Source organism: Phaethon aethereus (genome assembly GCF_964289735.1).
Source record: "Phaethon aethereus genome assembly, chromosome: Z".
NCBI classification, from domain to species: domain Eukaryota; kingdom Metazoa; phylum Chordata; class Aves; order Phaethontiformes; family Phaethontidae; genus Phaethon; species Phaethon aethereus.
In genome coordinates, this window is record NC_138577.1 from 64,739,787 (window position 1) to 64,756,087 (window position 16,301).

General features: G+C 38.4%; 1 protein-coding gene across 3 annotated transcripts in view; it reads left to right on the top strand.

Moving 5' to 3' along the window:
* FER (FER tyrosine kinase) overlaps window positions 1–16,301 on the top strand; it is a gene marked incomplete at both ends in the record, with an annotated part of 164,926 nt that overhangs the window by 39,484 nt on the left and 109,141 nt on the right. For all 3 annotated transcript variants that reach the window (XM_082012894.1, XM_082012893.1, XM_082012895.1), the window contains one exon: window positions 1,623–1,812. In XM_082012894.1, coding sequence (XP_081869020.1) covers window positions 1,623–1,812 — 190 coding nt within the window. The remainder of the gene's footprint in view (window positions 1–1,622; window positions 1,813–16,301) is intronic.

Sequence of the window (16,301 nt, forward strand, 5' to 3'; positions counted from 1 at the left end):
GCAAGCCATTTTATAGGTTCTAATTCCTTGTGCATATGTGGAATGGGGAGCATTCTGTGTTGGATTTGGGCAAACCATTTAGATGATAATCCAACTTGCCACAGTTCAGGAAAGAGAATAGCTCATGACTTTTAACTTGCAGGGTATGTCGTGTTATCTCCAGATCATGATGAGTTGAAACTATTCAGTGTTTAAGTTGTTGTCATTCTGTTCAACGTGTATTCACTAAAGCCCTGCTGATGGTGGAAAGCCATCATTTTCAGAGGGTGATCTCTTTTTTCCTCTCATAATGAAGACCAGATGAAAGAACATTATAGTGAGGATAATGTCAGGATAATTGTTCATTACTTTGTGTGATGCTTTTAAATGTGTGCAGTCTCATGCCAAACCGCAGTTTCAGGTCCACTAATTGTGTCTTCATACATCATACCTATCCTTTTTACATGAATGATCATTCTTCTGATTGTACGGAGTTCTGTTCTTTGGTGACTTAGTGCAGTGCTCATTTATAGGGATATGATTTTTATCTTTTCCTGCCAATGAGAATTTTATGACAGATGGCTCCCTTATCACTTTGGAACCTGTTTGAATAGTCATTTGGCTCAGCATCAGTTTATGAAGGAACAATCTCAATATCACTGACTTCTAAATTTCTTTTTTTCTTCAGGGGTAGGACTTGCAGGAGGGTCTGTCTTCCAGGGATTATGCTGAAGATCCAGAGTGACAAAATACTTCTTTATACTGTCCTCATTATTCTTAGTTCTGGTCCCTCTACCTCCTTCATCTGTTCTTGCAGACTGAGAACTCTGCATCTCTTTATAGATCACATGTCACTGCGCTCCACTTGAGTGCTTTTCAGTGTGTCTGTTGTACTGCGGATGATTCTGTCTTTTAGGCTGTTTCTGTCCATCTTTAGTTTTGGCTGTTTTAGGGGGATAATAGAGTCATCTAGCTACCTGTAGGTGTTTTAAGTGGTCTGTTTGTCCTTCAGTAATGATTGAACTATGCCTGTGTCTGGAGTATTCAGGGGTATAAGGAGTATTCAGAGAAGAGGCATAAAAACATGCAGAAGACAAGAAAAAAATTGCTTTTAACTCCTCATAGAGCTCAGTTTATTTAGCTTCATAAGAAGAATGTTAGACTGCAGTCAGAAATACTTACGCAGTAGAGGACCTTTAATTCCAGAAAAGACAACAGATATCTCTAACTTGGCGCCAGATGAATATATAATGGTGTAAGGTGAGTTTAATAGTGCGAATTATTATTACAACAACTATGTGGATTGCAATGGATTTCTCATCACTGGAAATCATAATCTAAAGATGTATTTCTCCTCTAAAGGATGTGGAACCCTAGTGTTTATACATTCAGTCAAAACTGGATAAAAATAGTAGTTTCATCTGTATTTACTACAACATTATTTTTATGATAGATTGAGAAACAAGAATGGCAAAATAGATGTCTTGTAGCTTTGAAAATTTTCTAGAATTGCTTCATGTGTTTATGCCTTTGAATAAATGTAATGCTTTTTTTCACCACTTTTTTAAAAAAAAGCTTTTATGAAACAAAGTATCTATTTTGAATCATGTATATTTTTAAAATTTTTCTTATTTCTTTTGCAGTATTGTACTCTTGCTGAGCCAAAAGCAAGCGCTGGAAGAACTTAAGCAAACAGTTCAGCAATTAAGATGCTCTGAGGCAAAATTTGCAGCCCAGAAAGAACTACTGGAACAAAAGGTTCAAGAGAATGATGGGAAAGAGCCACCACCTGTAGTGAATTATGAAGAAGATGCCAGATCAGTGACTTCTATGGTAAGTTTTACATCTGTTCTACTGAATTGTGCAGCTGTGCTATAGTACTTCAGTCCTGGGGTCAGAGTCTTGAGATCTACACAGGGACGACTGAAATGAATAAACTTCCCTTTGCATTTGTGGAGACTTGTTTAGAAGAACAGTTCAGTTGTGTGATTTGTTTAAGTTGCAATAACTTGTAACACCCTCTGTATGTCTGTGGGCTTGGTTTCGTCTTCTGTACACTTCATGCTTAGATTCTCATAAGATTGTTTTCTAATCAAAAGTGTAAGTGCTTAAATAGATTTAGTAAACATGACTGAGGAGCTATTGGTAATTTCATTGGCTGTGTTGAAGAAATGCATTCACAGTTGCAGATAGAAAACTAACAGTAACAGGTGTTGGAATCACTGCACACATTGTGTAATTGAGAAATGAATTTTATGTACTGTCATTCCTCTTTAAACAAAAACAAACACTGTTTTCTTTGCAACTATTTTTAAGTGTTTACATGCTCTTAATAATCAGAAGGAACTTTTTGTGCTATTGATGAGATTCCGTGTAATTTAGATAAGTACTTTGCTAATATTTTGTGTGACTTCCTTTTCTCAGTTGCATGCAGCTATGTGTAGAGATAGTAGGCCACATAAAAAATTAACAAACAGTATCTGTTTACTGAAGGGACAAGCAGTAGTGTTTGATTTTATGGATTATGTTTGACATGTGAGAAATGCTTGTGGCTTGTTTCCTTTAGAGGTTCAGCCTGACATTTCTTTTGGTCCACAGAGCACTAGCTCAGTGAAATGATAATGAAATTACTGTATCTGAGAAGAATGCTTTTGTTTTCTCTATCTACTTGTGGAAACAAGTTTGATTTTTTTCCATTCCCATTCTACAGTTATACTTAATTGTCAGTATTCTCTTGCTTCTCCTACTACCGTTTAATATTTACAAGGCACTAGCAGGTGATTGCCATTTTCACTGGTACAGAACATTTTAAAAAGCTTGTATGTTTGTCATGATATAGGAGGAACTGATAAAGCACAAAAAGATGGAGAAGGAGAAGGAAAGGATCAGGATAACGATTGTGTAAGATTAGGAGGCTTGGAATCTTTTTGGGGTAGGCTATCTCATTAATTGTTTCATGTGATATCCTGAAGGAGTGCTAGTGAATATTGTCCATAAGGGTTAGTTGAGATGACGAGTCTCATCAAGAGAATTGTATTCTTCCACCTCAGTTCAAGATTACTAAAATCTGTCTTCTGGTGTCCAAATCTCTGTTTCAATGGGTGGGAGAAAATAATCCTTGCATATATGCATACACAGTGAAGAATTCTGACCTTTTAGTTTTTTGGGAATAAAAGTTACCTATGATAATCTTTTTTTTTTTTTTTTGCTGGAGGAGGTACATACTGAGCTCTCTAGAATGATGCAAGAAGTACATTTTGGCATATATTAAATGTGCTGAGAGTAAGAAAAATGTCACTACTTTGGCTTCAGAAGACTTAGTCTTATACTTTGTATGCACCATGAAAAATAATGGAATATGACTTAAGTGCTGGTTGATTTCCATTGAGGAAGTTATTTAAGACAGGCAAATACAACCTAAGTTTTGTTTAACTACTAAGTTGTTATCCTGTGCTAGTAAAATTGACTAAAAAGCTGTAGATACAACTGCAGTCGAAGTGAAACATTTTTCAAATTGCTGTACCTTGAGAGGGCAGTCTTGACTGTATCTCAAGGTGAAAACATAATACGCTGATGGGCTGTTTGTATAAATAAGCATCCTGATGATTTTTATAATGGGATTCTTTTTTAGTGAAACTCCTTAAAATTATACAGTTGCTAAATGATCAGAAACGAAATGTTCTTGCTCATCCTGATATCATTCAGGAGGATCATTTTTTCTTCAACTATAAATCCATTTAGGCTTCTCCTCTTTATCTAAAAGCAGTTCACCTAAATGTTGTCTGATACTACATTTGTGTGTGATTATTTATTCGTCTTCAGAAATTCATCGTAAACACTTGTTTTACAAGCTCTTTTCCTAAGAATGACAAAATCATAATTGGCTTGTGTTGTGAGCATATGAAGTATGTGTGCATATGAAGTAGATTTTCATGTATTTAGTCACAAGTGGATTTCTTTTGGTAGTTTAAAAATAAAAATATGATGTACAAAACAACTTTGTAAAGTTGCGTGTGTCTTTAAGTATTTATATGATATCATATACAGCCAATTTCGTAGTGGAATAGTTCACAAATTGTTTTGTTTTCCATCTCTTAGATTAGGGAACAGTACTAACTAACTAATAGAATACTAACAAGAAGTTAAATTCTGAAATGCTGTTTGATGTGTTTTTATAGACAGTGTTATGTTAAATGTGTGTTATAACCTCCTTTGTTTCCTTCTTCTTTTCTGCCTCTGTTAACTATAGGAAGTTTCATATTTTGTTAGTGTCTTCAATACTGTGAATACTGTTTGGTTTGGTCAATATATTTTATTGTTTGTATAATGTTGGCTGTGTACTGGTGTTCCTGTGCATATTTTAAGAAAAAAGGAAATTAGTGGATGATTCTGTTTTGTTCAATCATGACAGCATAGCAAGGAGTTAAAAAAATTCTATTTCTGGGCATTCCTGATCATTGCATTTAACAATTTTGGCATCATATGTGGAAAAAACCCCATATTTTCTTATTTCTAGCATTTATACCTTTGTACTGACATAACTGTGCAAGACAGATAATTTTAATGCTGAAGGTGCTACAAGTTTAAAAGAATGTCTTTGAGCCCCTTAAAGTTATGCAGTTAAGACACTATGCGCTATATATTGGGAGATTCATAGTTAACTTTTTCTTCTATACTTGTATTAAAGTAAGGAGATAGATACTAAGAAAAAGCTAGTTACTCCTTGTAAACAACTGTTCTTTTTCCAAAACATTGTACTATCGAAATTCTTATATATTATGTCACTTTACAAAAACTAACCAGTTAACTGGAAGCTTGAACTAACTTTTCAGTATTTAGACGTTCAGCTAATGGATGTATGGTCTGTCATTTGTCCTAAGATACATATGCTATTCTTGCTATTAGTATGATCAGCAGAGCATGGCAGTAGTCCACCATAATTAAAACAAGAAAACAATGACAACAAAACTTTTAGATAACTAATGATCTGATTAGAAATAAAAACATCAGGAATATTTGGAGTATTGCAGTGCCAGTTAAACATTTACTCAGGTTATTAAGTAGAATGATGGTGATTTGCATTTCATAGTAAGACTTCAAAATTACAGCATCAGTATTGACTTGGAGATTGTTACAGAATAGGAAGCCTTCAGGGAATGCTTAAGCCTGGCAACAGATTTATTTACTATAAAATAGTAATTAATTTTGTTTAGCAGTAATACAGTGAAATCTGTATGCCACTTTCATATGTCTCGTCCTTTTTTCTTAGAAGGTAAAATAAAATATTTTAAAGGTGCAAACCCATTATTTTTAAGAATATGTATTTAAAACTATATGGTTTTCTCAGTGTAGAAATGTTTCATATAGATTTATGTTGTGTACTGCAGCATTATACTGGAACCACTGACAAAACTGAGACTTGGTATGAAAGTTTTGCAATACTTGAAAGACTTGTCAGCAGGTGGAGCTCAGTGCCAGAAGACTAGTTGTGACTGAACAGTCAAAATTTTTCATCACTACATATGTTTAAAAAAAGCATATGAGACACAGAAACGTGGAGGAAAAAATGTGTGTTCTCATCTATCTAACATCTAAATAATCTGAAATGATGGTTTGGTTTGGTTTTGTTATGATTTTTTTAGGTTTTTTAACAAATAATAAAATACATCTGTAATATAGAAAGACCCTAATACATGGTCTTCAACGGCATGTAAGCCAACTAAAAGACCTGTGCAGCTGAACTGTCCCTGGAGGAACAGTACAAAGTCACTGTTCTGTCTCCATACGCTCCTTAAAGGACATCAGTCCAGCTTGGTTGTCAGGATGGAAGACTCTGGAGGGCAAATGAGTAGGAAGGAGACCATAATGTCTCTGGTAACATGAATTCATGAAAGCTGCACAAGGCAGGAGGAATCTGAAGGATCATGATATCATGATACAGCCAGTGGGATGGGTCTAACTATTAATGCATCACTCCAGGAGAGTGCCATGCTTAAAACTGTACACAGTAGGGTAACAGAAAAAGGCTGTTAGTAAGAGATTTTACATTCCTGAATTCCAGTTTTATCTCTTGTAGCAGAATTATCCAAAAGGAGAAAGTTATAAAGGCTCATCACGTATATAATTGATTTTACTATTTGTCATTCCATTTTAAAAAGCTTCAGAGATCCTATTCTCAGTGATTGCTTTAAAAGTAAGATAAGCCAGCTTTTGGTGAAGATTGTGGTAAAAAAAACAAAGTTCTCAGTGATTATGGAAGAAAAAATATTAAATGCATGAAACAGTGCTAAACATGCTAGTTTTGTTATTTGTAAGTTATTCTAGAAGTACCTCTTTATTTTCCTAATGTGAATGCTTTATATTTCCATCCCTGGTTTCTAGAATCCATGACTCAATGCTCCTTCTAATAGTGTGATCAGCAAATCCGTAGTCTTAGAGTCTTCCTCTGCAGATCTGGGTTTGAGGCAGATTTTTCAGGATTCTCACCAAAATCATAATTGACAAATTTAATCAATTTGTACATTTTGAATTTTTTAAAGTCTGTTACATAAATATGAGAGAGCATTTACAGGATTTGGTTATGTGATTAAAGATGCTTCACTAAACGCATTTTAGATGATGTATCGTAAGGCTGTGAAACATAATCTGCTGAGAGATATACCCACAGTCTAGGGGATCTCCTTCTCCCATACTGTCTCAGGGTGTATAGGATCTTCATTTTCAAACAGATGCAGGGAAATGGTTAGCTTCTGTGACAGCCCGTTGCAGCAGTAGCAGAAAGCTTGATAGTAGAGCTAAAATTGTAGTTTTTTTCTTACTGACTCAGAAGAATTGAGGTGTTTCTACACTTTGGAATGCATTGCCAAACAGCTCCCTTGTTTATCTGTCCATGTAGGTAATTCTGCACTAATTTGTGGGTCATGACATTTATATAAAATTAAGATTATGGGGCCATGTATTAGGAAGTGGGAGCCCTTCACACTTATTTGATTTATGTATTTTATAAACCTTGTAGACTTGCACAGTGCTAGTCCAAGATATTAAGTTTCTTGTCAATAGAAACAGGGCCAAAATAAGTCTGTGCAGCACTGGTATCTTATTTTTGTCTCAGCAGAGGAAACACTGCCAGTGCAGTCACATTGTAGAAGTCGTGCCTACTAATTCATAAAAGACTTGGAAGTAAACAGTTGTATTTGTTGGATGTCTGGACAGCTGAAGTTCAACTAAGTGATCTTTGCTTTGGGCCACTTTCCAACCTTGCTGGCTGGGACCTGTGTTTCTGGCTTACAGCCAGAACTTAACATGGAGCAAAAATGCTCCAAATGTCAGATGCTTCTAGGAAGTGTGGAGAATGAACTCTGTTTCTCTTGCTCTCAGAGTGAGTATGTTCTAGCTTCTGCTTCTTCTTTTCATAAATCCTGCTTGCCTGATGGACATACATCAGAGGAAGAACAACCCAAAAGGAGGTACTAAAGTAACGGACAGATAAACTCAGTCATACTTTGTCCCACATGGGTATTACTGACTGGTCCAGAATTTACAAGATGAGAGGTCAGTGGAGCTGTCAGGCCCAGCGAACATGCCTAGAAACTTTGGAAGTAGAAGATTAACCTGTCAGTAATCTTTTCATAGACTAAGGCTCAGAAATTATGTATTTCTTAAAGTTAGCATATTATCTATCAAAAAATATTGAGCATTAACCTTGGGGAAAAGCAAAATTAGAAGTGTGAGCGAACTTTGGGAGGAACTAAGGGAGGTGGTTCGTTCAGAGTAAACAAAACTCAGAATATTTTAAGTGCAGAAATAGTTTAACCTTTCCATATGAAGGAGAGTATATGTACTTGAGGTAAGTACTTCTCTTGAACTGCCAAAAATATTTCAAGAGCTTTCATATTTCCTTGAGGAAGAAGGCTTCATCATAGTAGTGTTGCAGCACTGCATACCCACTGGGGCTTTGTTATTTCAGTCAAAATCTTCTCTGTGAATTAGGAAAGCTTCACTCAGAAGTTTCCCTTTGAACAGAAATCACATACTGGTATCCAGCATATGTTTCAGTATGTGTTGGAATGTTTCTCTGTGTGCTGGGAGGAAAGTAGTAATTCTCTGCCAGAATTATGACCATTGGCTTCTTGCATCTTTTTCATGATGATGGGACCGAATTCATGTGATTATTAACTTCTCATAGCCTCTAGGCAACACACAGGAAATAATGTGATAGCATTTGGCTGCTTTGAATCATAGAACTATAGCATCATAGAACTGTTTATGTTGGAAAAGATCTTTAAGATCATCAAGTCCAACCATTAACCTAGCACTGCCAAGTCCACCACTAAACCATGTCCCAAAGCACCGCATCTACACATCTTTTAAATACTTCCAGGGGTGGCGACGCAGCCTGTTCCAATGCTTGACCACTCTCTCGGTGAAGAAATTTTTCCTAATATCCAATGTAAACTTCCCCTGGTGCAACTTGTTCTGCTACTTGGGAAAAGAGACCAACACCCACCTCGCCACAACCCACTTTCAGGGAGTTGTAGGGAGCAATAGGGTCTCCCTGAGCCTCCTTTTCTCCAGGCTAAACAACCCCAGTTCCCTCAGCCGCTCCTCATAAGACTTGTGCTCTAGACCTTTCACCTTTGGAGATGCTCCAGGACCTCAATGTCTTTCTTGTGTTCAGTTTTGGGCCTGTCACTACAGTATTGGAGCTGTGGCCTCACCAGTGCCGAGTACGAGGACACAACCACTTCCCTGCTCCTGCTGGCCACACTATTCCTGATACAGGCCAGGACGCTGTTGGCCTTCTTGGCCACCTGGGCACACTGCTGGCTCATGTTCAGCCGGCTGTCAACCAGCACCCCCAGGTCCTTTTCCACACAGCAGCTTTACAGCCACTCCTCCCCATTTCTCCTTTTTTTTTTTTCCAAGTGGTTGGTTAAAAATACGCTTGTTCTTAAAGGCAATTATTATGCCTCTAAAAGTCTTAAAATCTACTATAAAATATTTCTTGGAATTAGAAGCTATGGTTTTAATCTAGTGTTATGGGTAGTTTATGGCCACCTTTGAAGTGCATGTTTTTAAGGTCTGCTTTGTGGCTTCTGCTCCTTTCTGCCATGTGGGGAAGCTCTTACCTGCTACAGACTGAGAAACCAGAATGGCAATCTAACCCATCTTTCAGAGCACTACCCTTAAAATACAGTCCAGATCATTTTTTGTTCTTTTTATTTTTTACAGTTGGTAATCTTTAACAGTGGGGTAAATGAAATAGCATGTTTCAGATATCACTGATTTTTTTTTCTTTGTGTCATCCAGCAGCAAGATAGATGCCAAAACATTTCTGGTCAGCTTGGGATCCAGGTGCCTGAACATCACATTAATGCCATTTTTGGATTGGTTAAAGTATCCTACCTGACATCAAGCTGTGACGCATGTCTGCCAGTCCCATGTAGATGTCTTGGATAACCTAAGCAATAAAGAATACTTGATATCCAAACTTAATATCTGAACAGGTGAATCTCACTTTCCAGCAGACACTTTGAAGTTCTTGTCTCAAAAAGTCTTTAATAGTAGGGAAAGCGAAAATCCTGTTTGAGATGTGATAGTCACTGTAATCTAGTAAAAAAATTCCAGGATACTTAACCTCAGCTTCTTTTTAGGGAGGTACAGAAACAGGCCACAAGAAACTTACTTCTATTTTGCTGTTGTGTTAGGGTAGTGTGCGAAAGGTACTGACATTTGCATGAAGATAATCGTAGATATCCAGATATTTCTGAAACTAAGAAGAACTAACTCATCCTAAGAAGAAAGCTTGGAGTATCACAGCTGAGATGCATGGAAATGTGTAATTCTTGAAAAATGATTGAAGTCCTTTACTTTTGGAGCACTGTTGGAACGCTGATGAATCACTTCTGTTTTTAATCACATAACATTCCTGATGTGCAAGGTTGTGTGGATCAAAAAGCAGGTTTGTTTTCTAGAAGTTACTGCAGAATTTTTCTGTAAGCAAAGTAATTTTTTTAATCTTACTTTTTTTTCAAGCTTCTTAATTGTAGAAATCAACAGTTCATTGTCTGGAAACGTGGTTATAGATCTGTACAACTCAAAAATACCAACCAACCAACCAAACTGAATTAAAGGTAGAGTAGCTAAGAATGACTTGCCTGCCTCAGAGTTTTCCTTAGTCTCACTCAGTGCCTTTAATAAAAGACATTTGCTTAAAAAAAAAGTCCTTTTCCAGAATGTATTATGATTCTCTTGGCTGGAGAGAAAGCAGAGGAGGGAATTTTTTCTGGGGAAAAAAGTTCAAATCTAACATCTGCGAGATGCTGAATTTAGATAATCTCTTTACCAGGTGTTCCTAACAGGTCCTTTGGTTCCTAATCAACGTTTACTTGACTAAGTAAAGTTCTTAGTCAAGTAATTTCTTTTCTATTAACCCTTTTAGGAAATTATTAAAGCAACTTGGAACAGGTATTTAATTTGACTTATTAACCTTTGGCAGCTTTGTTAAGTTTCATAAGCATGACATTTTGAGAGAAATGAGATTATAGATGTTTCCTGTTTTAGTGTGTCACAGAAACTTGTGATATATGTGAATCAAATTATGGGGAAAAAGTCACCTCAATTGCTTTCTTCGAGATTTCATTGCACTTTAAAATGTCCTCACATAGGCAGTATCTAGAGATATGATAGGAAATGAGTCCTAAATGGTTGTTAGGATGCAGCAGGGGCCAGCTGCTCAAAGAGAAGGGATGATCCAGGAGATGAGGGTGACCCCAGGCTAGGCAGTACCCTCACTGATGGGGTGCCATCCCACAGGGTCTGAGCACAGTGGCAGAGACTGATGTTAACAGGGTCCATGGGCAGCTCCAGGGACAGCAGAGCAATGAATCAGGTTCAGAGTCCAGGTAGGAGTCCCAGAGAAAAGGAGAAGTGGTCAGAGACAAGCTGAAGACAAGGCTATAACGTGGGTCCAAAGTCCCTCCAGGACACAGGACCAGACACAGGACTGGAGAAAGCTACAAGATGTGTATGAAGGATCCATCCAGGAGGCAGGGCCAAAGACAAAGCTGGAGATGGGTACCTATGATACAGCTCAGGCTAGGTCTCGGTGCCCATCACTGAGCTCAAATGAAGCTAGTGGGCACATGGGCAAGGGTAGTGTGATCTCCAAGTGAGATAGGCTTCAGTGACCCTGACTAGTCGGTGCCCTCAAGACGCTGACATTAATATTCTGATAGACACTTGCTTGCCAAATGGAATAACTGCTTTAATTTGTTGCTCTCTAGATTAGTTGAATGAGAGGATGAGAAATGGACCCACCTTGACAATTTCAAAATGTACATGCTGTTTTACAGGTTGTCAGCATTAGTATAATTCCATGAGAGAATTTTTCTCTGATACTGTGGCTTTGTTTTTTTCAACGCACGTTGCTGCAGTGATATGTTGAGTGCTAAATCAAAGCATAAATAATATAATCAAGAAAAATGTAGGATACAAGTGATATAGCCTGAGAATTTAAAGAATTAGGAGCTATATCTCAAAATGTTTAGTTTTGATGTGCCTCAGAATTACTTGTTTTATTTCCAGAGCTTGGCTTCAAGTACTAAGATGAAATAAAATCGCTCAATGTTTGGGTTTATATATAATATAAACTTCTGTCATTCCCCTTTTGAATTAAATTTACCTGGTTTTGCCAAAACTTTGTGACAATGTGGACTTTCACAAGGGCTAACAGAACTGACATTATCTCACTCGGGAAACCTGTATTTAGCATTTACTTCATGACTGTGATAAAAATGAAAACAAAGAACTGCAGGTAGGAGAGAGAAAAATGGAAACTTGAATATGTTGGGGCGGGGAAGGCTAAAATGAGATGCTTGACAGTCTTGACAATTTCTGTATCATGGTAATCTGAAGTTTTCATCATCTGTGCTAGCAGCTGTCTAGAGCAGTTGAACTTGTTAATTGTTACACTGAAGTCATTCTGGATGAGCAGAGAATATTGCAATACAGGAAAAGCTGATGTGACTGAGCAGGCATTACACTGACATGACCATATACCATTGTACTAAAACAGGATATTCAGAGAGTTCTACTAAAAAAAAGTTAAAAAGTAGCTTCTGGATCAAAAAAAAAGAAAGTTTTAGGTACACAAGTCTTTCATTAGTCTGAAAAAGAAGCCCCAATCCTCAAGGAAAATGAAGGTTCAGAACAGCTGATATAAATTCAATTTGCTTATGTTAACTAGTTTGCTGTAAAAGTTAGCTGCTATTATAGCATAAAGGGGAGATGTTGTTATCTCTATGGGACAAAAAGACAAACCTCCAGGTGGGAATTGTGAACATTTTGTATCTTACAGGATCCTGTTACAGTGTAGTTGTACTTTTTTAGTGGTTGTTAATGCAAGTTCCAAGCTACAGTATTATTATGACAACTACATAAGTACTATTAATGGAGAGTTGATTTGTCTTCAAGTAATTTTTGTATGGGGCAATGAAGTAGCTTTTTGAAAAATGTGACTGTTTTCTTCTAAGGCTGTTCTTGTTGGGGAAACATCCTCTGTAAGATCACGAACACAATTGTTAGGAGAGCTATACTGAGAGCCGGTGTGGTAGTATCCAAAGCTGTGGCGGTGTATTAGAGGGTTTTGTTCCACTTCAGGTGATTGCTGCTTTTGTGTGGTCGATCTGTTCTGTGTGATTTAGATATATCATTTGTAAATTAACACTCTTTATTTGGATAATTGTATCTACAATTCGATCTTGGCATCGAAGTGTCTCAGGAACAGTGTGATAATGAAATGTAGCTTTATAATATGTAATGAAAATTGGTGAGGAAATAAGGATTTTCAGCCAAGGTGACTGAAGTATCACCTCAGTTACTTTCTTCAACATACGTATTAAGAAGTTGATGCTTTGAGGTGTGTATAACTATACGCCTAATCTGTAGAAATTATTGGTTCTTTTTTGGTGGGGAGCAGAAGAAGTTTCTTCTGTAACAGAGGAGAATGGTCTTTGATTTGACAAGCAGCTTGAGGATGCTTAATAGGTGCTACTGATGAACTTTGAGGAGAGACCCCTTGGTTGGACAGTCCCCTTTTAATGACTAATGACTGAAACATGTGAAAGACTCCTTGTGTTGACCACTGACCATAACAAATCAAAGTCTCTGCGGGAGAAATGCTACCTCATTTATTTTGGTTCACTTTACTAGATACATTTTATGAATTTCACTTTGGATAGGATCGAAATCTGTTACTTTCTGGTACCGTTACTGAGACTTGCACACTGACTCATTCCTTCTTGTTGTCTGTATTTTCAGAATAGTCTTGTTTGTACTTATGATTTATAAAGCTGTGATCTGAGATATGACATGAGCTCAGTGGGCCATAGGCTTTACTCAGAATAGAATTTGATCGCTGCCTATTTATTTGGTTTGCATTTTTGTTCTTCTGTTGTTTAAATTGACAAGTATTTGTGTTGGTGTTTATTTAATGTGTAAAAGCATCTAGCATTGTCTTGGTTTGCTCTTTCCCTTATTTGAAAAAGTAGTGGGTATTTGTGTGTTATGCATGTCTGCTCTGAATAAAAATCGGGAGCTGGCTGATGTTGTTGCAACACCTGTCTTCATCATTTTTGAAAAATGCTGGAGAACAGGAGAGGTGCTTGAGGGCTGGAGGAAAGGCAATGTCACCCCAAGTCTTCAAAAAGGGCAAGAAGGAAGAGCTGGGAAATTATAGAACGGCCAGCCTCACCTCCATCCCTGGGCAGGTGATGGAACAGCTCCTTCTGGAGGCCATCTCTAGGCACATGAATGAAAAGAAAGTTACCAGGAGTAGTCAGCATGGATTCACCAAGGGGAGATCATGTTTGACCGATCTGATAGCCTTCTGTGATGGAGTGACTAGCTGGGTAGATGAAGGGAGAGCAGTGGATATGGTTTACCTTGACTTCAGTAAGGCTTTTGACACTGTCTCCCGTAACATCCTCGTAGTAAAGCTCAGGAAGTATGGGTTGGATGAGTGGACTGTGAGATGGATTGAGAACTGGCTAAGCAACAGAGCTCAACGGGTTGTGACCAACATCATGGAGTCCTGTTGGAGGCCTATAGCTAGTGGTGTTCCACAGGGATCAGTAGTGGGTCCAGTTTTGTTCAATATCTTCATCAGTGACCTAGATGAAGGGTTGGAATGTACCCTCAGCAAGTTTGCTGATGATAAAAAACTGGGAGGAGTGGCTGATATACCAGAAGGCTGTGCTGCCATTCAGTGGGATCTGGACAGACTGGAGAGTTGGGCGGAGGGGAACCTCATGAAATTGAACAAGGACAAGTGTAGAGTTCTGCACCTGGGGAGGAACAACCCCATGCACCAGTACAGGTTAGGAGTTGACCTGCTGGAAAGCAGCTCCGTGGAGGAGGACCTTGGAGTCCTGGTAGACAATGTTATCCATGGGACAGCAATGTGCCCTGGTGGCACAATAGTATCCTGGGGTGCATTAAGAAGAGTGTGACCAGCAGGTTCAGAGAGGTTACTTCCCCCCTCTACTCTGTGCTGGTGAGGCCTCATCTGGAGTATTATGTCCAGTTCTGGGCTCCCCAGTTCAAGAGAAACAGGGAACTTTTGGAGAGAGTCCAGCGGAGGGCTACGAGGATGATTAAGGGACTGGAACATCTCTCGTATGAGGAGAGGCTGAGGGACTTGGGGCTGTTTAGTGTGGAGAGGAGAAGGCTGAGAAGGGACCTTATCAGTGTCTATAAATAAAAGGGTGGCTGTCAGGAGGATGGAGCCAGTTTCTTTTCAGCAGTACCCAGTGATAGGACGAGGGGCAATGGGCACAAACTGCAGCACAGGAGGTTCCCCCTCAACATGAGGAAAAAATTCTTTGCTGTGAGGGTGACAGGGCACTGGACAGGCTGTCCAGGGAGGTTGTGGAGTCTCCTTCTCTGGAGACCTTCAAAACCCGACTGGACATGTTCCTGTGCAACCTGCCCTAGATGATCCTGCCTTGGCAGAGGGGTTGGACGAGATGATCTTCAGAGGTCCCTTCCAACCCCTACCATTCTGTGGTTCTGTGATTCTGTGATTATTTATAGAAATAAAAGCTTAATTTTAAATTGATACCCTACAAAGATTATTTATTAAGCCTACCTCAGGTATGCTGCTAAAGCTGTCACAAAGTTGTTCCATCATTTTATCTATTAATACGCAAGCTGATTTTATTAATAAACTGATGCAGACATCTGTGAAAACCAAAAGCAAACATCATATTCTGACTGTGCTAGCTGTCAAACAGAAATACCTGATGAAATTTGAATCTAATCATACTGCAAAATATTTCTGGTTATGAAAGGACCATTTTTTTCTTTAATACAGCTAACATAAATGTGAACCTATTGTGTCCCGTCTGACTGAAGCTGTTCAGGGTTCAGTCTGTGAAGCTTTGTTTTTCTGTGATAAAACAAATGCATCCTCTCACAATATGATTTTCAAAACAGGATACCATTTCCAGTCCATATTTAATAACACTATTTACTGGGGGAAGAAAAAGGCTTTACATCCTGTCAAATCACATAACACATGTAATGCTATTTCATGTTGCTTGACGTAGCATTTGCCATGGTGGCTTCATTAGAGCCAGGCAATGAGTCACTTACATATTGGTAAGTGCCAGTTTTTGGGTGGTGATGTGGAGAGAATCCAACAAAAGTTACCTTAAACCAATCAGAACTGTATGATAATAAACTTACAGACAACGTACCTCTGTTGAGTTCATGTGGGTGGCTGAGGGGATGAGATTCTTTACGGGCCTCTAGGAACTTCTTCTGAGGTTAGGGAAAAACTTGGAGGTTCCCTCCCTGCCGATGGAATACTGTCTTCTGTAGGGTGGCATGGACCTCTGCTGAAGTTGGGTTACAAGTCCCTGCCTACAGCCTGGGAGTCTGCAGCTATTGAACCTTTAGTTCTTGGTGTCTTGCGATCCCTGGAAGGACTTACGGTTAGTTGTGGATTTCAAGGTCGTGCAATACAGAGAGGATGTTCTTGTTCTCTGTTCCTTCCGTACATGTTGACTTTTGGCCGCTGTTCCCCTAGCAGCTGTTGGCACTTCAGGTTATAGCTACTTCAATGCCTCTAATCCTTTTCCAGGGACCAGACTTTCTTGGGATTAAATGACTAAAATCTGGACTCCACCACTAGATTTGTCAGATACATTTCTTTAGCAGGCAGATACTGTGTGTATCTGTGACTACAAAGCAGCCAAATCCAAACTACATCTTTTTGAATATATATTTAATGAGATCTGGAAAGACTGTGTCATTCCTTC